The sequence below is a fragment of the Phodopus roborovskii genome, unplaced genomic scaffold (genome assembly GCF_943737965.1).
Source record: "Phodopus roborovskii unplaced genomic scaffold, PHOROB, whole genome shotgun sequence".
NCBI classification, from domain to species: Eukaryota; Metazoa; Chordata; class Mammalia; order Rodentia; family Cricetidae; genus Phodopus; species Phodopus roborovskii.
Window position 1 is genome coordinate 15,879,979 of NW_026126547.1, and position 24,590 is coordinate 15,904,568.

Sequence of the window (24,590 nt, forward strand, 5' to 3'; positions counted from 1 at the left end):
TACAAATCACTGTTATCAAAAACACAGCTTTTAGCAGTATCTGTAAATGTATTCTTGTGTATATTTCTGACAGTATTAATTTGTGGTCCATTTACAGCAAGTGTATGAATCTTCCAACTCTGTGGGGACAACTATACTAAACACATTAAAATTCATTAAGACAAAAAAGTTAAATAATATATTTGAAATAGCAAGTGAATTATTTAGTCTTAGTAGTAAAAACTAAATCTACCCAATGTGACACAGTTTCAATGTTTAAAGTATATCGTGATTATAGACTTTATAAAAGTACTTGTCTTATGTAGAAGCAGAAAATTCATGAAGATTAAAAATCATTACTGCCAGAACTGATTGTATCATTAAGTGCAATCTTAAAGGATGTACATTTTAGTTGGAGGAAAAGAAATAAAATCTATTCTGATTTACTTAGGATAAAAACTAGTTATATTGAAAGAGATTAAGGAACTCTTGTTCTAGAATGTTCTCCTTCATAGTACTCCCAGGGACATTTAAACAATAAATCTTTATAAGTACAATAAAAGATAATAGTATCAATTGTTTGCAGGTAGAAACCTCTCACCTAAAGTAAATCCAACACTGGACATATACAGATCAAGAAAATTTTATTATTTAGTTTACTTAAAAGGTTATAAAAAGTCAGCCTTTTTGCCTATTCTTGTAAGTAGATGTTATCACTCACTTTTTGAAGACTTCAAATCAATTAACTCAGAACTTTAAAAAAGCATTAATAATCCCTTCTGAGGCAACTTGTGTACTCTAGTGTTCATCAAATTTACTGTTCCAGTAAGCTTAGGGATTTAGATAAGATGAAACTGACAACAATCTCCATAATCTAAAAGCTAGGTGAAACAAATGTCCTCATGGTCCAATAAATGGTCAGGTGTAGCCCGATCACTAGACCAGCATACTAGTGTGACTAATAACTTCTAGCAGCAAAACGCCTGGGACGGCCATGAGCAAATGCTTTCATTCAACTGCAAATTGATTTCTCTGTAAGAAATAATTTTTAAAAGTAGTCTAAAGTATTATTCACCTGCACACAAACATAAAAGATATCAAAGATCTTGTTTCTCTCCATTATTCCCTGTAGAATCAGGTGCACCTGGAACCTTATTAGTTTCAACAAAAACAGATTCAAAGGCAGCTTCCTGTTCATCCAAAGAGTTGGCAGTAGTGACTCCTTTAATTAACGTTGGGTTGGTAAAAGACTGTTGCTGCTTGGGTATTTTACTCGATTCCATTGTTTTTCTGCCTCTTCTTTTACCCAGAATTTTGACATAATTTGCAGGTATCAGTCCTGTTGTTTGACCATCAAGACTAGCCAGAAGCCAACCACGAACTTTGGGCTGTCGTTCTGAAGAAAGAGAAAGATAGCTTTATAATTATGCTTTGGAGTCTAACAGACTATTAATGATAAAGTATGGTAAACAAAATTCAAGTCTCACAGTGAAATATATAAACAAGTAGTGTGTATATGCACACCCAAAAGCAAACTCTAGCACACTTAACTGTTCTGGATTCATTTTTTTTTTTTTTTTTTTTAAACAAGAGATGGAATCTCACAGTTGCCCAGGCTGGCAATCCTCCCAAGTAGCAGGGACTACAGGTTCCATCCTTAAAGTATAGTGATGTAAAGTAATAAACATACTACGTAGAAAAAAGAAAGTGTTATAATACTTAGCTAAATAGCCCTACCCTGAAGAACATTAAAGTTTTTATCTGTTGGTTCATTCAGTCAGGAAGGAGAATCAGTTCTTTCAAGAGCTGGAAATTAACATCAAAGTTGACCCTGGCACATGCAAGTACTCAGGAGGATGAGGCAGGGGGATGACAAGTTTGAGGTAGCCTGGATTCAGACTTTGCTTGAAGCAAACAAATCAACAAAAATTCATCAATGTCTTTTAGAGTTTGAGTCGGAATCTGAGACATTATTACTTCAATACCATATGCTATGTAGGGATGAGCAGAGCTTGGAATTCAGGAGTTTTGATTTAGAAGAGAAATCTAGAGGAAGTGTCACTGGGACACAGCTACGGGATATGTTCTCTGACTTTACTGGTTTTTGACGAAGGGTCTCATCTACATGATATTAGGAGGGGACTAGTTGGGACAAACAAGGTGGGTAAGCAGGGGTAGGAGGGGACAAGCGGGTAATGGGGAGAGTGGAGGTTAACACGTGTGATTCTAGCCCTTGGAAGGCTGAGGGAGGAGGATGGCTCTAAGTTTTTGGCCAGCCTGGGCTAAATAGTGAGTTCCAGACCAGCCTACAAAAATCAACCAACCAACCAACCAACCAACCACCCACCCACCCAAAACAGCACACAGACACACAGACACACAGACACACCACACACACACACACACACACACACACACACACACACACACACACACACCAGGCAAAAGTGAAACTCTAGTAACTATTTGCAAGTTAACTGGTAAGGTTGTATGTCTGTTTCCAATACTACCTTAACAAGTATTAAAAATTCAAGATAATTACAACTTATTCATGATTTGTTACCTCTGAGAGCTAAATTTAGCATATCTCCAGCACGGAAAGAAATTTCTTCATCAGACATGGCATTAAAATCATACTCTGCTCTAGCAACTACATGGTCATCCTCACCATTCGCCCAGCTGATGTTGTCTATAAACAAAATGAAGATTTAGTTAATAAAGGTTGCAAAATGCAGACAAATAGTCATTGGCTGTGGCTTGTAAACTGCATAAATTTATTTGCCAAGTTGACAGGTCTCCTTTCCAAAGTAAATCTCACAACAAACCCTGAGCTAAGTGAATGTTTACAAACCTTTGCCTTTTCTTAAACTCTTACTTTCAGTCAGGGGTTGACAATTTTTGTTTTCCTTTTCCCTGTAGAAGGTCAGAAGTATACATTTTAGATTTTAAAGGCCAGGAGGGAAGTTTCCTGGATACTATATAACAAGAAAGAAAAAGTTTTAGGTTTTATTTGGGACAAAATTCAAATAAAAAACTTTTTTTTAAACATCAGTACATGTCTACCAACAAGAAAGGAATAATTGGGGAGGGATAATATTTCATTTATTTTGGGTTCAACTGAAACTATTCATCTGTGAATGTAGCTGGTGGTAAGATTTGAGGTACACTTTCATAAGCATCCAAGTTTAATGAAGCATATTCATTTCTTGAGTGAACAGACTATCCAAGTCTCTTGGTTATGATGTGAACCATGTTAGTACACTGCTGACTAATCACTTACAAATGACAAATAATGAGTGGGAGCTCTTCAATTACAGTTAAAGACATTCTGAAATATGGATATTCCCTTTGCATTTGGAAGTCCAAAACTGACTTTGGCATCACGGTTTGCACTTTGAAACCTGTATGGGTGGGGAAATCCCACTTATTTGAACACTTTTATTAGCATATACTAAACACAGATAATAATGAACATCATTATGACATTTTTATAAATTACTTAAATGCATTTTGATCATATATGCCCCTTATCCTTTTGTCCCCTCCCATTCCTGTTGACCCCTCGTTCTTCCAACTAATCCGTCTTCTACTTCCATTATGTACATGAGATCCTGCCAAGTGTTAAAACAAGACAAACTAATGAGACAAAGTCAGGATTTCCGCCATCTACTTAAAAAATCATTTAAAAAGATTATTTATATGTATGTATATGTCTGTGGTGCCAGCAAGGCCAGAGGAGAGCCCCTGTGAGGTACCAAGGTAGGTGCTTGGAAATGAATAGGGTTCTCTGGGACTACTGCATCATCTCTCCTTCCCACTTCAACTTTTGACACAATACAACTGACAATAGTTATATATCATAAAAGTAAATGAAAACTTATTGTTGAAACTACGGCTCAATAGTATCTAATAAATATCCTCTGTTACTGAGTAAAACAATGAATAGTTATACATTTAAATTTGTTTTTGAAAGATTTGAAAATTTGTTTAACTAGACAGTTTTAGACTCCACTACAAATAGTGTAACCCCAGTTGCAATATGTCTTAGTGGAGTCTACCTCGGGTGGTAATAAATTAGTGCTTTCAATTCTAAAAATAGTCATACTGTATAGATTATTCATAATGGCCAACTACATCATTGTCTCAAATTTACCACTGTCTCCTCAAGCAACGGAGAAGTATCAGGTTATCATGAGCCAGAGAAAGCTACACAAATAATTTGTTCCTTTTCTTCTTTTGGGAGGTGGTAAGGTCTGCCACCAGGTCCTTGTGCATGCTAAGCACACGCTCTGACACTAAACCACACATACCACCCTTCATCTGTCTTGTTTATAGTTGACTGTGTCATTCTCAAAGAAACTGTTCTCCTTGTCAGGCTAACAATCACACACAGACTTACTGTCTCTGGATAAATTTCTTTGGCTGTTGCAATAATTATCAATAAAGACTTCCTCTACTGGCTAAAAAAGGAAACCTTGGTTGTAACTTCTATTTCCTTCTTTCTTTTGTAAGAAAACTTTCTGATAAGAGTTCCATCTTCAGTTTTCTATGTGTTTATTGATTTCTGTGAATACTAAAATCAAGTTGGGTATGTGTATTCATTTAACACAGCTATTGTGCCACTACATAATAAACACAGTACTCTATTGGCACGTACTGTACTGTGTCTTTAAAGTGTAACTGTCAAAATCGACTCTTCTTCTATTCTTGCGTGCAATGTATAACATCATGAAATGTAGTATGAGACGTTGCTCAGACGTAGAGTACTAGCCTAGCATTCTTAAGGGTGTAGGTTTAATCCCCCCCCACCACCAAAAGACACTATATTTGTCTTAGTTCTATTGCTGTGAAGAAACACTATGCCTATGGCAACTCTTAAAGGAAAGCCGTACAGTTTCAGAGGTCCAGTCTATCATCAAGACTTGGAATGTGTGGCCACACACAGGCAGACATGGTAACTGACAGTTCTACATCTGGATCTACAGGCAACAAAAAGAGAGCCACTGGGCCTGGCTTGGGCTTTTGAAGACTCAAGGCCCTAATCACTAGATACACTTCCTCCAACAAGGCCACACCTACTCCAAGAAGTTCACACCTCCTAATCCTTTCAAATAGGGCCACTTCCTGGTGGCTATGTTTTCAAATCTATGAGCCTATGGGGGCCATTCTCAACCACTATAATAGTGTAACAATGTATGTGACATTCTATATGCTGCCAAAGTGTAACTGAGTTTGCAGATTTGTAGTATACAGACCAGTGTGAAGTAATTATGGTACTACATAAAGTTTTTATAAGCTATTCTGTTGTTTCAACACAAAGTTAGCCACAGCAATGTATAACTAGGATACATTTCAATACACTAGGCTACATTTCAATACAACTTTATTAATAGATATTGACATCTGAATTTCCTATAATCTTTACATGCCAAAATTATTCAGATTTTTAAAAATGTATGTCATTATGTGTTCATGAGAGAGAGAGAGAGAGAGAGAGAGAGAGAGAGAGAGAGAGAGAGAGAGAGAGAGAGAGTATGCAGGTCAGGGGTTGATGCTGGCTGCCTCCTCTGTAACTGTGGACCTTGTTTTCTGACACTATGCTTCTTACTGAACCTGGGGTCAGGGATCTAGCTGTGTCTGCCCACCCCAGAGCTAGTGCCACACACACAAGGTTTTTACATGGGTGCTGGGAATCCAGACTCAAGCAAGTCTTCCTGTTTGTGCAGCAAGCACTTTACTGACTCAGCCATCTCCCCAGCCTCTCTTCTGATTAAAAAACAAAACAAAACATTCTTTTTTTCTGATTACTGAAAATTATAAACACCAATTTTAAGTTGCATGCCAACAGCAGCAGGAACTGTGCATGACCAACAGAGGCCTGCTTGTGGATGGAGTCTGCTCTAAGTACAGAGAACTGAATATATGAACCAAGTTTCCTTAGTTTTGTTTACCACAAATCCACCCACCCACCCACCCACCCACCCATCTCAGACACCATTCTTCTTTTACCTGGTTCCTGTGCCACATTTTTCTTCTCTTTCCAGTAAAAGGCTTCATTACATAATTCCTCTGCTGATCCCTGTCTATAATCACCCCTTTCCTAGTCCTTCCCTTTTTTTTTTTTTTGAGACTGGGCCTACTTTGTGCTCTGGGTGGCGTGGAACTTGTTATGTATGCTAAGCTGGCCTCAAATTTCTATCAGTCTTCCTGCCTTTCCCCCATGCTGAGATTATGTGGCATGGGCATCACCATGCTGTTTTACCTCTTTCCTTTGGCCTAAAACACCATGAGATCTAACTTCCTTTTGTTTCTTTTTCCCTTTTTTTTTTTTTTTTTTTTTTTGAGACAGGGTCTTACTATGGATCCCTGGCTAGCCTGTAACTAGTTACATAGATCTGCCTGCCTGCCTTTATCTCCAGAGTACTGGGATTAAAGGTGTGTGCCACCGTAGCCCTGGGAGATCTAATTTCTAGACAAAGCAAGGCTAAGAATGCAGCTCAGTCTACATGAGCATGAAAACCAAGAAACAAATACACTGATCCTGTTCTGTTTTTCCCTCTCATATTCACTGCTTACCTTCCCCAACTCAAAAGTTTGTCTTTTCCATGTGTCCAGAAGTACTTCCTGGGGCCCGAGGTGTTCTATTGCCAAATCTGATCTCTACTCGGTCCATTACCTTACTACAGAGCAGCATTTGCCAACCTCCCTGAAGGCTCTCCTCCTCCCCTTAGCTTCTTACAGAAGCAATAGCATGCAGCAACGGCATGGCTCTTCCTGCTCTAGGTGATGTCTATCTTGTCTCTTCTCTTGGTTTCTCTAATACAATGATGACCACTCAATATTTCAACTATTACTTCTATGTGAATGACTCATAAATCTTATTTCCTAAGATGTTGGCTTTCCTTTTTTCTCTCCTTCCACCATGTAGGTAGGTCCCAGATATCAATGTTAAGTTGTCAGGCTTGGAAGCAAGCACTTTTACCTGCTAGCCATCTAAAAGCACTGTCTGTCACCCCCAACCCCACGCTGTGAGTGCGTGCGTGCATGCCTGTGTGTGTGTCTGTGTTGTCCACCCCCATGCTGCTTACCTATGTTAGACACATTGCCACCTTTAAAATTTTACTGTTTCAAACTTTTCTTCGGTAGCTAGAGGGCAATGCTAACCTCTTTCTGGAAGGCCCTTCTTGAATATTGCAGCACTATAACCCCCTCCCCTCTTCTTTCCTCCATGGCTCCCCAACACCCTTCTTGATTATTTCTCTTCCCCACAGCACTTACTATTTTCTGATTTACTGCCTCTCACCAGACTGCCATAAAACATGCTTCATAGCTGTTTTCTACAATTATCATTATCCTGTATGAGGCATTCAGCAAATATTTGTTTAAATAATGAAATATCTATAACAACTCTTTAAAAGTCTATGGCATCTTGATTCCTTCTTTGCTCTTATAAACCACATCTAATCAGCACCTGAATCTACTGTATTTGTCCCTGCTTCCCACAAAGCCTGACTCAGGTTTTCAATCTCTTTCGTCAACTCTAATTGAATTTCTCAATATGCCAAATATGTTACTACATACTGAACATACTCAACCTTTATAGTCTTACCATTATTTATCTGCAATTTGCTTCAATCTGGATTTGTTGCAAACACATTGGACAAATTTTTATTCTCTCGGCAGAAACATCCTGAGTATCAGCCCAGCCTTTGTCCCCTATCGCCAGGCCTTGGCTAGAGGTTGAGTCTGGGACCAATTCGGGTGGACTCTCCCCTATACCCTCCCCCGGGAATTCCCTGGGTTGGCCCCAGACCCCCCTGCCCCTGTGTCCTGTCCCCATCAAGAGCGCTCTTGGAGCTCGGTTACACCCCACTCACCCCCCACCAAGAGCTTGCCCTGTGCCTTACCCTGCACACTGTCCCAAGGCTCTGGTTGAACACTGGGACAAAGGGTGGAACCAACAGTCCAGACACCTTTGGGGAACTTCCTGGAGTGGCTCTGAACACAAGAGACCTGACTATCCATGCGGGACCACCCGTAATTTCTACCTGCCTGGTTTCTGATCCTCACCGCTGGTCCTCTACTGGAGTCCCGGCATCTCCCAGAGATCCGCCTATCTCTGTGGGATCACTCTGAGTTCCCTAGGTAGGATCCTTGACCCCCATCACAGGGAATCTACTAAAGAGGCCTCAGCTGGAGAGTGCCAGGTCCAGGCTAGATCTGCCTATAGGTACAAGGAACATCCTGAGTCCCAGCCTTTGGGATCTTTGACCTCCATCGTTAGCCTTCTGCTGAAGCCTGATCGCTGACCCCCATCCTCCGGCCTCTACCTGTGGAGAGCTTGGACCACCCAGAGCTACAGACATCAAACCTCTGACCAACATAAGCCTACCGGGGAAGTACCACAGAGAGAGGGAGAGACCCCACCAACACCTACTGGAAGAAGCTATGGGAAGACGGCAATACAAGAAAACACCTAACAACAGAAAGACAAGCATGACACCACCAGAATCTAGGGAATCTACACCAACTAGACCGGAATACAACAAAGCAGATGAAGCAGAAGGGAACGACTTAAAAATTATCGTCATAAAAACGATAGAGGCCCTCAAAGACAATGTGAGAAAAATCCCTTAAGGAAATGGAAGAAAAAATAAACAAAAAAAGTGGAAGAAATGAACAAATTTCTTAAGGAAAGTAATGAAAGTACAAAAAGCCAAGAAAAAACAATTAAGCAGGTGAAGGAAATGGTTCAGGACTTAAACTGAAATAGAGAAAATAAAGGCAACACAAACCAAAGGAATGCTGGAAATAGAAAAACTGGGCAAAAGATCAGGAATTACAGATGCAAGCATAACCAACAGAATTTAAGAGATGGAAGAGAGAACTCAGGCGCAGAAGATAAACTAGAAGAAATAGATTCATCGACCAAAGAAAATCTTAAATCCAACAAATCCTTAATACAAAACATCCAGGAAATGTGGGACACCATGAAAAGGCCAAACCTAAGAATAATAGGCATAGAGGAAGGTGAGGAAGCCCAGCTCAAAGGTGCAGAAAACATATTCAACAAAATCATCGAGAAAAACTTTCCAAATCTGAAGAAGGACATGCCCATGAAAGTCGAGGAAGCATACCGAACCCCAAATAGGCTGGACCAAAGAAAAAAGGCCACTAGACACATAATAATCAAAACACCGAGAATACAGAATAAAGAAAGAATATTAAGAGCAGTGAAGGAAAAAGGCCGGGTAACATATAAAGGCAGAACTATCAAAATTACATCTGATTTCTCCATGGAAACCCTCAAGGCCAGAAGGTCCTGGATAGATGTTCTACAAGTACTAAGAGACCATGGATGCCAGCCCAGGCTACTATACCCAGAAAAACTCTCAATCACTATAGATGGAGAAAACAAGATATTTAATGACAAAAACAGATTTTCCCAATACGTATCTACAAATCCAGCCCTACAGAAAGTATTGGAAGGAAAACTCCAACCCAAGGAAGGTAACTACGCCCACAAAGATGTAGGTAACAGATAATCTCACTACACCAGAAACCAAGGGTAAAGCAGGACAAATATATTCACAACACCACTGCCAACAACAAATCTAAAACAAACAAGCATTAACAATCAATGGTCCTTACTCACCCTCAACATTAATGGTCTTAACTCGCCTATAAAAAGACACATGCTAACAGAATGGATACGAAGACAGAATCCATCCTTCTGCTACATACAAGAAACACATCTAAGCTTCAAAGATAGACATTACCTCAGGGTAAAGGGTTGGGAAAAGATTTTCCAATCAAATGGATCCAAGAAGCAAGCAGGGGTGGCTATCCTAATATCAACAAGTTAGACTTCAAACCAAAATTAATCAAAAGAGATGAAGACTGTCATTTCATATTCATCACAGGAGAAATCCATCAACACAAAGTCTCAGTTCTGAACATCTATGCCCCTAATACAAAGTCACCCACATTTGTAAAAGAAATGCTACTAAAACTCAAACCTCACATAAAACCTCACACACTTATAGTGGGGGACTTCAAAACACTACTCTCACCACTAGACAGGACCACAAATCAGAAACTCAACAAAGAAACAAAAGAACTAACAGAAGTTATGTCTCAACTGGGGTTAACAGACATCTATAGAACATTACATCCAAACGCAAAAGAATATACCTTCTTCTCTGCACCACATGGAACCGTCTCTAAAATCGATCATATATTAGGTGACATAATAAACCTCAACAGATACAAGAGAATTGGAATAGTTCCCTCTATCTTATCAGACCACCATGCTTTAAAATTGGAATTCAACAATAACACAAATCGCAGAAAACCTGCAAACTCATGGAAACTGAACCATGTGAAATTGCACCACACCTGGGTCAAAGAAGAAATACAGAAAGAAATTAAGGACTTTCTAAAATTCAACGAGAATGAGGACAAAACACACCTGAACTTAAGGGACACCTTGAAAGCAGTATTACGAGGGAAGTTCATTGCACTAAGTGCACATATGAAGAAAACAGAAGATAGTCACATAAGAGAATTAACAGCACAGCTGAAAGCCTTAGAACAAAAAGAAGCAAATTCACCCCGGAGGAGTAGACGCCAGGAAATAATCAATTTGAGGGCTGAAATCAACAAAATAGAAACCAGGAAAACAAAAAACAAACAAAAAAGAAATCAATGAAACAAAGAGTTGGTTTTTTGAGAAAATCAACAAGATAGACAAACCTTTATCCAAACAAACGAAAAAGCAGAGAAAAAACATGCAAATTAATAAAATCAGAAATGAAAAGGGGAACATAACAACGGACACAGAGGAAATCCAGACAATTTTCAGGTCATACTTTGAAAACCTGTATTCCACAAAAATTGAAAATTCAAAGGATATGGACAAATTTCTGGGTAACTATCACTTACCAAAATTAAATCAAGAACAGACAAACAACTTAAATAGACCCATAACCCGCAATGAAATAGAAGCAGTCATTGAAAGCCTCCCAACTAAAAAAAGCCCAGGGCCACATGGCCTCAATGCTGAATTCTACCAGACATTCAAGGAAGAACTAATACCAATATTCCTCAAATTGTTCCACACACTAGAAACAGAAGGTTCATTGTCAAACTCTTTCTACGAGGTCAAAATAACCTTGGTACCCATGCCTCACAAAGACACAACTAAGAAAGAAAACTACACAACAATATCCCTCATGAACATTGATGCAAAAATACTCAATAAAATACTGGCAAAACGAATCCAAGAATACATCAGAGAAATCATCCACCATGACCAGTAGGCTTCATCCCTGGATTGCAGGGATGGTTTAACATACGAAAATCTATCAACGTGATCCACCATATAAACAAACTGAAAAAGAAAAACCATATGATCATCTCCCTAGATGCCGAAAAAGCCTTCGACAAAATTCAACACCCTTTCATGATAAAGATCTTGGAGAGATCAGGGATAACAGGAACATACCTAAACATAATAAGAATATACAGTAAACCAACAGCCAACACCAAACTGAATGGAGAGGAGCTTAAGGCCATTCCTCTAAAATCAGGAACAAGACAAGGCTGCCGTCTCCATATCTCTTCAATATTGTACTTGAAGTCCTAGCTAAAGCAATAAGACAACAAAAGGAAATCAAGGGGATCCGAATTGCAAAGAAAGAAGTCTAACTTTCTCTATTTGCAGATGATCTGATAGTTTACATATGCGACCCAATAAACTCTACCAGGGAACTCCTACAGCTGATAAACACCTTCAGTAAACTAGCAGGATACAAGATAAACTCAAAAAAAATCAGTAGCCCTACTTTATTTAGTCGACAAAGAGGCTGAGAAAGAAATCAGAGAAACATCACCCTTTATAATAGCCACAAGCAACATAAAGTATCTTGGGGTAACGCTTACCAAACAAGTGAAAGACCTATATAGCAAGAACTTTGTGGCTCTAAAGAAAGAAATTAAAGAAGATACCAGAAAGTGGAAAGATCTCCCATACTCTTGGATAGGTAGGATAAATATAGTAAAAATGGCAATCTTGCCAAAAGCAATCTACAGATTCAATGCAATCCCCATTAAAATCCCACCACAATCCTTCACTGACCTTGAAAGGATAATAATCAACTTTATATGGAAAAACAAAAGACCCAGGATAGCTAAAACAATCTTATACAATAAAAGAACTTCAGGAGGCATCACCATCCCTGACTTTAAGCTCTACTACAGAGCTATAGTTCTGAAAACAGCCTGGTATTGGCATAAAAATAGACAGGTAGACCAATGGAATCGAATTGAATATCCTGATATTAACCCACCCACCTATGAACACCTGATTTTCGACAAAACAGCTAAAAGAATACAATGGGGCGAGGAAAGCATCTTCAACAAATGCTGCTGGCACAATTGGATGAGGGTATGTAGAAGACTGCAGGTAGACCCATGTCTGTCGCCATGCACAAAAGTCAAGTCCAAATGGATCAAAGACCCCAACATCAATCCAGCCACATTGAATCTCTTAGAAGAGAAAGTAGGAGGTACCCTTGAACAAATTGGTATAGGAGACCGCTTCTTGAACATAACTCCAGGGGCACAGACACTGAGAGAAACAATTAATAAATGGGACCTCTTCAAACTTAGAAGTTTCTGTAAGGCAAGACCAAACGGCAGCCCATAGACTGTGAAAAGATTTTCACCAATTCTACATCTGACAAAGGGCCGATCTCCAAAATATACAAAGAACTCAATGAATGAGTCGATAAAACACCAAAAAACCCTATTAAAAAATGGGGTACAAAACTGAAGAAAGAATTCTCAATAGAGGAAATCAAAAAGGCTGAAAGACAATTAAGAAAATGCTCCACATCCTTAGCTATCAGGGAAATGCAAATCAAAACAACTTTGAGATACCATCTTACTCCTGCCAGAAAGGCTAAAATTAGAAACACTAATGACAACTTATGCTGGAGTGGATGTGGAGAAAGGGGCACACTCCTCCACTGCTGGTGGGAGTGCAATTTGTACAGCCATTTTGGAGATCAGTATGGCGGTTCCTCAGGTAAATGGGAATTAGTTTACCACATGACCTGGCAATCCCCCTCTTAGGCATATACCCAAAGGATTCACATCCATGCAACAAAGACTATGTTCATAGCAGCACTATTTGTAATAGCAAGAACCTGGAAGCAACCTAGATGCCCCTCAATTGAAGAATGGTTAATGAAGATGTGGCACATCTACACAATGGAATACTATGCAGAAAAAAATAATGGTATCTTGAAATTCGTAGGCAAGTGGATGGCACTTGAAGAAATCATTCTGAATGAGGTAACCCAGTCACAAAAGGAGGAACATGGTATGCACTCATTCATATATGGATCTTAGACCTAGAGCAAAGGATCACCAGCCTATAATTCACACCACCAGAGGAACTAGGATACAAGGTGTATTCTAAGAGATTCTTATAAAGTCCCTCACAGAAGGGGGAAGGGACAAGTCCCCCAGAGCACATGGGAAGTGGGGGGGGGCATTGAACGGAGAGAGAAGTAGGAGAAAGAGAGGGGGAGGAGAGGAAAGCACGTGCGACTAGGAAGATTGAGTCAGGGTAGGAATAGAAGACAGGAGACAGAGAGAGAGAGAGAGAGAGAGAGAGAGAGAATATAAGAGAGGGAGCCATTATCCACCATCTTGGAGCCCTCATGAAGTACCTGTTGGAAACAGAAGTAAACACCAATCCTAAACACTGAGTCGAAGTAGAATCCAGATGCAGAGGGAGAGGACAAAACCAGGTTGCAGAAACACATAGAGACAGCTGACCAAAACAAGGAGGAGCTAACGGGCCCCCAGAATGATAGCTGAGAATCTAGCATGGGACTGACTGAGGCCCCCCCTGAATATGGTCTCAGCCAGAAGGACTGAGCAGTCTAAGGGACCTCAGATAGTGGAACCAGGATGCATTCCTGGTGCACAAAAGGACCTTGCGGACACATCCCCCATGGAGGATACTGCCTTAACCTAGAGACAGGAGAGAAGTCCTAGTCCCTACTTCAAATGACTTGACAGATCTATAGGACCCCACCAGGATGGGCACTGCCCTACATGTGGAATTGGGGTAGGTGGATGGGAGGGGAGGGTGGTCAGGGTGCATGTGAGGGGACAGAGAGGGTAAGAGGGAGGGAGGAACTGGGATCGACATGTAAAATAATAAATAAAAAAAAAGTATAAAAAATTGTTATTCTCTCTCTGTCTATGTCTCTCTGTCTCTCTCTCATGCTGGGCATCAGACCTAGACCTAGGGCTTTACATATACATGTAAGCAAGCAAACACTTATATCTCCAATCCTCAGTCTGAGCTCTTTAGAAAACTATTTGTTGCAAATACTTAACACAAAAATTACCAATAAAAAAATCACCAATTTCTTACTAAATGAAAGTTGAGTTTCATAACAGCGATTAAGATCTTTCTCTATTAGACTTCAATTTTAATTATCCTTTTATTCTTTGTATAAAGACAACTGTTAGCCAGGTCTTACATTTTTAGCCCATGCAGTTTTGTCCAAACTGTTACACTTGCTTGTATTTGATTGACAGTCCTGTTTTTCTTTTCTTTCTTTTTTTTTTTTTTTTTTTTGGGTGGAACTATAGATTTAACTCTAGGGTTCACAAATGCCAGTGAGGTACATCCCTACAATAATAAAAAGCTAGCAAAAAGCTAACTCAGATGCCATTGCCATTTCTTCCTAGTTATCATGGCCAAAATGTTGGCTTCACTCTTGTGACAGACTATGGGTTTAATAATCAGCTAGTTAGACACAGATTTGCTCCCCCCCCTTTGTCTTATTAAAACCATCTGATACTGTCTTAATGACTCTCCTTCCATACATTTTAAAAAAAATAGGGATTATGCTCTTTGGATCTTTATGTTTCCAAGTTCAGTACTCTGTAAACAAGTTAGGTTAATATGTACTATTAAACATCATAAATAGTCAGCAAGCCTGCCTTTGTAACATAAGTATTCCTCTTCTAGTTTTGGAGCTGCTAACTAAAAGTATAATTGCATTAAAATCATAAATGCAAATGAAAATAAGGAACGTTAACATATTTATTCTTCAAGTCTGAGACTGTTTTTTTTGAAGCTGTTTAATTTGTCTTGTTTTTGTTTTTTGAGACAGGGTTTCTTTGTGTAGTCTTGGTTGTTCTGGAACTTGCTCTGTAGACCAGGCTGGCCTTGAACTCCCAAAGATCTGCTTGCCTCTCCTCCTGAGTGCTAGGATTAAAGGCGTGCACCACCATGCCTGACTTGTTTAATTATTCTTACCTGTTACTTCATCACTGTGTGTAGACAGGAGTTTCCAGATCAGGTAAGGACCGCCAAGGATAACAGCAAAGAACAGAAATATTGGCCAGGATTTTGCAGAGTTGGCTGCTTGATCCTCAGCGCCAAGGCAAGCTACAGTTCTTTCACTCTCTGCCCATAGGTCCTCATTCTCAGAGCCTCTTCTTAAACCCATCATCCACTGCAACCGTCTATACAGGTATCTTATAGTCCTAACTAATGCGAAGGCGGAAAACACCTTTGTGAAGTGTATTTTTAACCGGGAAAAATGATTTGCTACATCCAAAACAGCCCTGAAACTGTTATAGACAGCTGAAAAGGTAGCATCCATCATCATGCTGACAGAGGCGAACGCATGCACAATACTCTCAATGGACTGAAATGCACCTCTACTGCTTTCTTCAGCTTGCTGAACAAATCTACTGGGTGGAAGGTCATCTACACGGAGGCGGTTAAAGCCCAAACCATTATATCCATAACTGTAAGGGCTATAGCTTCCATAAAATGAATTTCCATAGGCTCCGTATCCAGAAGAAAATGAACTGTAAGCAGGTCTGAAAGTGTTTACGCTGCTGCTCCCCGTCTGCTGGGATGGCCTGGGAAGAATAGGTGGGGGCACTCTGGTGAGTGCTGGTTGTCCAGGTCTTGTCAGTAAAGCAGGGCCCAAATCAGCAGATCTAAAACACACACACACACAAAAATTCTGAGTTACATAAGTACAAGCTTTTAATTATGGCTACTGTATTTTTGTTTGTTTTACAATTTCCATTTCTTTTTAATTATATATAACTTGCTGTGAAAATCGTTTTTTTAGAAATGCATTTTTTTTAAATTAAAAAACTGTGTTTACTATATTAAGCTTAATGACTTTTAAAGTCTGCATGCTGGGTGCTGGAGAGATGGCTCAGCAGCTAAGAAGAGCACTGGCTGCTTTTCCACAGAACAGATTTGGTTTCCAACACCCATATGGCAGTTCACAACCATCTATAACTCTAATAACTGGAGTCACAGGGAGTTAACCCTTTTCTCACCTCCATGGGCACCAGGCTTTAACACTTTTTTGTTTGTGACATGCTTAAATGTATCTAGGGTCCACAGCACTTTTTTTTTCCCCCTATTACAACCAGCATAGTAAAGACGACTAAGCAAGCCTATGAGAGAAGGACAAATGGTGTGCTCTCAATGCTGGACTTTCCTCCACTCAATCTTCTTTTGAAAAAAATTAAACAGAAAAAAAAAAAAAAAAAAAAAAACCCCTGGCAGAATACATGCACATTTTTAAGTAGATTCAATAACTACTATGATCTTATATTTACTTTTTCTCTCTTGTTCACAAATTAACTTCTAAACTTGATACATTAACTCTAAATATCTGAGAATACATTACTCAAGAAAAATACACTTCAGACCAAATCATGAAACTAACCCATCACTGAAAACTAAAAGTTTCATATATTTTTCAATTAATATTACAAACTAATCCATTTCCCAGAAATGTTCTAACAACTTTGAAGTAAAACTCAGTTAATTTAAAACTCACTCATTTAATATAAAATTCAATGTTTGTGTTTTTTAAGTACTCCCAGTTATACTATCATTATATTTGATTTAATTTTGTAACACTTTAATTTCCTCCAATGATATCCTAAATTCACAGGGAGGGCAATGAGAATGTGGACAAATTATAACAACACATATGAAAACACTATTCAACCCACTGCGGATCAAGCCAAGTTAGTTTGAAAATATCCTATATTCACTAGTAGCCACTTCCAGTTTCTTTCCCATCTCTAACTTTTGTTAAACACAAATCTACTTTGTCTCTACAACCTTGTCTATCCCAGATATTTCATACAGAGTTGATTTTAGTTATTGAAGTAGTTACATCCTTAAAAGATTACTCCTGGGAGTAATACAAATATATAGGTTCCTGCAGGCTTCAGGTCACTTTGTTTGTTTGAGATAGCTCATTCTGGCCTATTAACAGTCACTGTGTAGTGCTGACCTCTCTAGTATAAGAACTAAATGCATGTGCCACCATGCCTATTGTTCAGGTCATGTTTTCATCAACCAATTAGTACATATACTTGCTTCCTGTGCATTTCTGCTAAAGATATACTGTTAATGCATCCATAACTCACAGCCATCAGCACAATAACAAATCTAATACACACTTTTTCTTTAGTAAAGCCTATCACAGCCATCTTGTACTTTGGAATGTTAGACAGAACTATACTTGGGAGCCACTTTAAACAGTGGAATCAATTTGTTACTGTGAAAACCCCAGAACTAAACAGACTATTAAATGGGCATATGTCCACAGTGTGAGCGCTGAAGTAAGTTTGAAGACTGCTTTACTCCACTTCAGCTGGGATGACAGATCTTCCTGTCTTGTACATGCATACAAATGACCAGGTTATAAATGAACTTTGGTGGGTTGGCAAATGTGAAAACATGCAATCTACAGATAATGAAGGTCTATGGTAGTCTCATAGTACGTGTGTTTTGTGACTTGTTTCTTCCCCTTCAGCATGTCTCCAAGGCTCACTGAATGCAGAATGTATGATGAGACTCATTGACTTGTTGGGAACTGAGGCTGGGTCTGTGATCAATTATGGAACGAATCTTGGCTGAACTTTGGCTGTTTCTTTTGGCTGTACATTTAGAGCCTTCAGTTATATCACAAAGTTTTGGTGATTTAGTAACTAGCCCTATTTACTAAGATCAGCCTAGCACATAACCATTAGCCCCATTACTATAGTAACCTTTCTTATTTGATCTTTCCACCATGCCAACATCCATTCTTTGTGATTTTCTATATTCTGCCTGCAAGATCACCTGGTCTTCAACTATTCTTCTTACATCCCCTGCCCCCTCTCCTATATCCTGCTCTGCTGGCCTATATAAGCTCTGGGTAGAAAAATAAAATTTTCCACTTGATCAGAATCCTATCTTGTGGTCAATCTCCTAGTTTCTTGCCCCCATCTCCCATCCCTTGGGTCTTTGGGTTCTAGGTTGAAGTCTCTCAGGTAGAGGCACTGACCGACTGCAGAATGTATGAGCTCAGGTGAGCACCTCTTCCCCATGCCTCAAGGCAGAGTGCTTCAGATCTGACATTTTGGAACATGTGCATTCATACAGTAAGGTGTCGTAGGGATGGATCCAAGTCAAACATGAATTACACTCGTGTTTTATATGCTTTTATACTCATAATCTGATGGTTTTAGTATGCTTGTAGTTTTCATCTGTATCTGAGACAAATTTTTGCAGTGCTGGATGGCCTAGACCTGGCTATGTAGCCTGGGCTGGCCTTGAACTCATGGCATTCCTCTCATCTGAGCATATCTATTTAATTTGTAATTCATGTATTTTTTTGAGACAAGATCTCACTATTTACTACAGGCTGGCTTAGGACTAGTCTAGGTTGACTTCAAACTCATGACCCCTCTGTTTCAGCCTTCCAAGTGCTTCAATTACAGGTATGTTACATTCAGCTTATCACCTGGCATTATGTCATTACTCATAAAAGTTTCAGATTTACAAACACTCATTATTCATTATAGCCAAGGCATATTTATTCATATATATATCAGTTGGGGACATCTGGGCTGTCTCCATGCTTTGACTATTTTGAGTAATGATAATAATTAAGACTACATACAAGATTTGTAGGACATTTTTGTATCTATTGGGTCTATACTCATAGTGAATTGCTGAGTTGTATATTAAATATTATATTTTATCTTTGCAGGAACTGCCAGACTAGTTTCCAAAGCAATCATACCATAACTTTACATTTCCACCAGCAGTGTTTGAAGGTTAGGGTTCCCCACATTCTTGTTAATGGCATTGTTAAGTAGTTGACTTAGTGACTGAGGAGTGGCATCTCACTGTGGCTCTTTTGTTTGTTCTGAGACGGGGACTCATGTAGCCCAGGCTGGCCTCAAACTTACTACAAAACCAAGGATGATTCTGAACTTCTGATCTTCTTGCTTCAACCTCCTAAGTGCTGAGATTACAGGCATGTGCCACCTCATCCAGTTTCACCCTGGTTCTAATTTGCATTTCTCTGAAGTGTAGTAATATTAAGCATTTTTTTTATGTCCTTTTGGTCACTTTAAAATCTTACCAGTAGAATCAGCTACATACTTGCCTCATTTAACATTTTAACATTGTTTTCTTTGTGTGTGTGTGTGTGTGAATATAGGGAATAGGCACATGCCATGGTGTGCATACGGAGGTCTGAGCCAGCTGTCAGCTTGTAGGCGGTATATTCTCTCTTTTCCCCATGTGGGTCTCAGAATGTGGCTGAAGTCACTGGGCTTGATGACAGGCATTCCATTTTTACCCACTAAGTTACCTCACCAGGTTACTTTCTCCACAATTAAATGTGCTTTTTATCACTGTCTTTTTAGTATTTATCTCCATTAATGAGTTAGAAGAGTTAAAATGTCTTTAAAAAACATTTTTTTTTAATGTCTTGTCTGTGTGTCTGTATATGCATTAGGTGCACTCAGTGCCCATAGAGGCCAGGAAAGGGTGTTTAATCTCTTGGAACGAGAGTTACAGAGGGTTATGACATGCCATATGGTTGCACCAAGTCTGGGTTGGGTCGTCTGCAAAAGTAGTAAGTACTCAAGTGCTGAGCTCTCTCTCCAGCTCCCCTGAAATGTTGAAATGTATGTTTTTTTTTTTTTTGTCTTTTAAAACTGGTTTTGGAATAAAAAATTTAGTTAATTTACAGATTACATTTGACTTGTTCTTTCCAGTCTATTCTAAAGTAGGTCAATCAGGGCTGGCAAGAAAGCTCAGAGTATAAAAATGTTGCCTTGCAAGCCTGATGATGTCAGTTAGATCCCTGGAACCTCAGTGGGGGAAGCAAACTGACTCCCAAAGTGGCACTCTGATCTCCACACATGTGGCTTGGATGTGTATTTCCCCATTCACACTTGATTTTTGTTTATATCAAATATTTCATGTCTAATTACAAAATGGTAACATCTGACATCAGGATAAAGCTTTAACTTAACATTATAAAAAAGTTACTAGAAATCTTACAAATCTTAGGTGGTTACCTAAAACCAAACAAACAAATATACAAACAAACACACAAACAAACAAAAACATGAAGCAACTGAATCCAACATTTTAAAAAGGAAAGAGAACTTGAAAAGGGTCAAATAACAAACTACACATTTAGACTCTAACAAAGCAGTTCTGATCCAAAGTGAAAGAAAGCATAGGGGAAAAGCTGATGTGTTTAGATTTGGTACAGATAAATACACTCAGGAAACAACACAATGTGGTTGGAGGCTGTGTTACAGGCCTACTGACTTCTGGGTCAGGAAACTAGAAGTAACAAAATGAAGTGTTCTACTCAAGTGAGATTGAGAGTCAGGTCCTTGGTGCCAAAAAAGATACTACAGAATTTGCTGTCAACTTTTTTTTTTTTTTTTTTTTTAAAGAAAGTCACATACCTTCCCAGAACAACACAGGTTATTGCCATTATTCTCGGCTGCCTTCCAGAACTAGATAGTAAAATCCTGTTGCTAAAGAGCAGTACATTCTGGTTTCAGACTATGTAGAAATCAAGCTGTAACTCACATGAAAACTGTTCCCTGCTCAATAGCTTCTGTGCCACAAGATGGTATGCAGGTCATGGGGTGGCAGGTGGGGGGGGGGCGACTCATCAGTGGTGGCCCTAGCATGCTACAATACTAACCTGCTAGGCAAAATGCACCCAATAATAAAATAATGGCAAGGGTAATCAAACACTTTTGGATTGGATGAGAGGCCTTAGAGGTCTTCTAGAATTCATGTCTGGTGCTATAAATCTGGGAAAGCCCATGACTAATTAGATCAAAGGCCTGGCAGGGAGCAAACAGACACATACCTGATACTATTGGCTTTGCTAAATAGACACATTGTAAATTACCTTCTAAACACTTGTGTTTACACATAGGGCTGTCCTCCCCTGGCCAGAGAAGCTGGTCTCTGCAGTGGTCAAGAGCAGAGACTCTTAACTGTTCAAAGTGAGAATCAGTGACTATTGATTGCTTAGCCCTAAATGGGACATCTCTATTAACCCCTACTCTACAAACTTAGGAAACACTGGGCAAGAGGCAGGGAGGAGGAATAAAATGAAATGCTGTCCTGTGGACATGACATGGCCATCACAACTCAGGAACTCATTGCAGCTATGGCAACCTGTACAAGGTCAAGCAAACAGTATCGGCCAACATTCCAATAGGCAGTGCTTAGCTGTTTACAAAAAAGATGTGGAGATGGGAGGTGTGTGCTGCAGATGCCTGGGAAGAGTGGGTGGTGCATATGATCAAGATGCATTGTTTATATGTAAGAAAATATAAACACACACACACACACACACACACACACACATACACACACACACACACGCCCAGGAAACAAGTTAACTTTTGCAGTCAACATGTAATATCATTGGTCATGTAATATGGTGTAATCCTCTGCTTTTATATCTGATTTTTCAGTGGGATTGGGTACAAGGGGTACACACAAGTAGAAGCAAGAAAACTACTCTGCAGAGAGAAAAATGTGGACGAAAGTAAAATTCTAAAATTCCTAATTTTAGAGATGCCATATTTGAAAAAAAAAATGAAAAGAAAAACTAAAGACACCAGGTTAACAAAAATCAAAAATCAGTAATAAAAATAAAATTAAAGAAAAAAATTTAATAGCCCCAAACAAAGATTCTAGATATTTAAAATGATCAGTGATACAACAGTCAGATGATACCAGAGATGCACGGATGGTTCAACATATGAAAATCCATCAATGTAATCCACCAATATAAACAAACTAAAAGAAAAAAATGATCATCTCAGTAGATTCTGAAAAAGCCTTCAACAAAATTCAATACCCCTTCATGATAAAGGGAGAGAACAGGGATCCAAGGAACATACCTAAACATAATAAATGCAATATACAGTAAACCAACAGCCACAAACTAAATGGAGAGAAACTCAAAGTAATCCCACTGAAATCAGGAACAAGACAAGGCTGTCCACTCTCTCCATATCTATTCAATATTGTACTCAAAGTTCTAGCTAGAGCAATAAGAAAACAAAAGGAGATCAAGGGATACAAATTGGAAAGGAAGAAATCAAACTTTCATTATTTGTAGACAATATGATAGTTTACATAAGTGACGCCAAAAATTCTACCAGAGAACTCCTACAACTGATAAACACTTTCAGTAATGTAGCAGGATACAAGATTAACTAAAAACAAAACTGTAGCCCTCCTATACAGATGATAAATGGGCTGAGAAAGAAATCAGAGAAACATCACCCTTTACAATAGCCACAAATAACATAAAATATCTTGGGTTAACTCTAACCAAACAAGTGAAAAACCTGTATGACAAGAATATTAAGTCTTTAAAGAAAGAAATGAAAAAAGATATCAGATAATGGAAAGATCTCCCATGCTCTTGGATAGGTAAGATCAACATAGTTAAAATTGCACTCCTACCAAAAGTAATATACAAATTCAATGCAATCTCCATCAAAATCTCAGCACAATTCACAGACTCTGAAAGAACAATATTTTCATATGGATAAACAAAAAAACCAAGGATAGCCAAAATAATCTTGTACAATAAAGGATCATCTGGGGGCATCACCATCCCTGACTTCAAACTCTATTACAGAGCTGTAGTAATGAAAACAACTAAACTTAGTGTTGGCATGAAAATAGACAGGTGAACCAACAGAATCAAATAGAAGACCCTGGTATCAACCCACATACCTATGAACACCTAACTTTTTTTTAAACAAAAATTCCCAAATATTGTTTATAAATGTTTGTTTTCATTTAAATGGGGTTGGTTATAAATGGTTAATGATCACAGCCAATTCTTTTTAAAGGTAAAAGGGGATTATGATATAGATATGAATACTTTGCTTTGGAATGGATTTTCATTTATTGATACTATTTAAGGTCAATTTTGTGATATCTATATTTCTCTTGTTTAGGTATTGTGTTTATATAGCTCAGTTAGAATGTAATGTATAATGTAGTACAGATTATAATTACCTATGATAGTCAAAGCTTAGAGTTTAGTTAGGGTTTTCAAGATACACAGAGATGTATTTGAGATAGATGGGAATTCTTCAAACCTTTCAAAGACCTACAGAATATGGCATTTAAAATGGTTTAGGGTTTTTCTTGACAGTGAGACAAAAATGCTCCTGGCAACACCACCTATGTAAAAAAGAAAGATGGACATCAAAGAAACATGCATGAAGTTTGCTTCCAATATGGCAAGACTAGCCATTTGGACAAGATACAGCTCTTGTCTGGACTGTTTGACTTTATGCTGTATAAACTGGACATGAAGGACCCACAGAGAAGTGACTGCTGATTCAAGATGGACATTACTACAGAGTTCCTGCTTCATGGAAGAGTCTGCCAGACAGTCTGCAAGACACAAAGAAAAGTGACTGACAAACTGCCAATACAAGAAGACAGTTTAAAGTTTCCTCCTTTGCTGAAGAGTCTGCTAGACACACCATAGCCTATGGGCTAAAGATGGAACATTACAGAAGAACTTCAGGTGACTGGCAAGGCAAGATGTCTCTGTCATTTCTAGAGTTTATATACTATCCTTCTGTTGTCTTTGAAAGAGTTGAAGACAAGTAGTTATGGTTATAGTTTTCCTTAGTTAGGCTTAAAGATAAGTTCTATATAGGACTTTAGACTCACAAATATAGGATAGATGATAGAATAGTTTCTTAAATCTTGCTAAATGTTAATGGACTAAATAGTGTTAACTGTGATTCTTATTTGATAACTGTTATATGATATATTTTGCTATGTTAAGGTTAAAACCCTTCTTTTTATTTAGACAGAAAAGAGGAGATGATGGGAGATGCCATTATGTATATATGTTTCTCATACTGGTTAATGAATAAAGCACTGTTGGCCAATAGGAAAGGAAGATAGGAGGGATTAAGAGACAAGGAGAAAAGAGGAAGTAGGAAGGAGTAGTCAAGATGGAGAGACTGGGGAGACAAGATGCCTGCCCCATTCCCCGGTAAGATTAGAGCACGTGGAAGTACTTATATTTAACAGAAATGGGTTAATACTTAAGACAGAGCTAGCCGATAAGAAACAAGTAACTGGCCAACAGCATTATATCAAATACAGAGTCTCAGTGTGTTAATTGGGGCTGGCGCGGTGGCGGGACAAGACCAGCAGCAGG

At 38.8% G+C, this 24,590-nt stretch overlaps 1 protein-coding gene across 1 annotated transcript in view; it reads right to left on the minus strand.

Moving 5' to 3' along the window:
* Positions 1–606: 606 nt before the first annotated feature.
* Positions 607–24,590, minus strand: part of Pex13 (peroxisomal biogenesis factor 13) — a 29,413-nt gene continuing 5,429 nt past the window's right edge. The window contains exons 2-4 of the mRNA XM_051200501.1: positions 15,329–16,023; positions 2,543–2,668; positions 607–1,375 (exon numbers count right to left, since the gene is read on the minus strand). Coding sequence (XP_051056458.1) covers positions 1,077–1,375; positions 2,543–2,668; positions 15,329–16,023 — 1,120 coding nt within the window. The 3' untranslated portion in view covers positions 607–1,076. The remainder of the gene's footprint in view (positions 1,376–2,542; positions 2,669–15,328; positions 16,024–24,590) is intronic.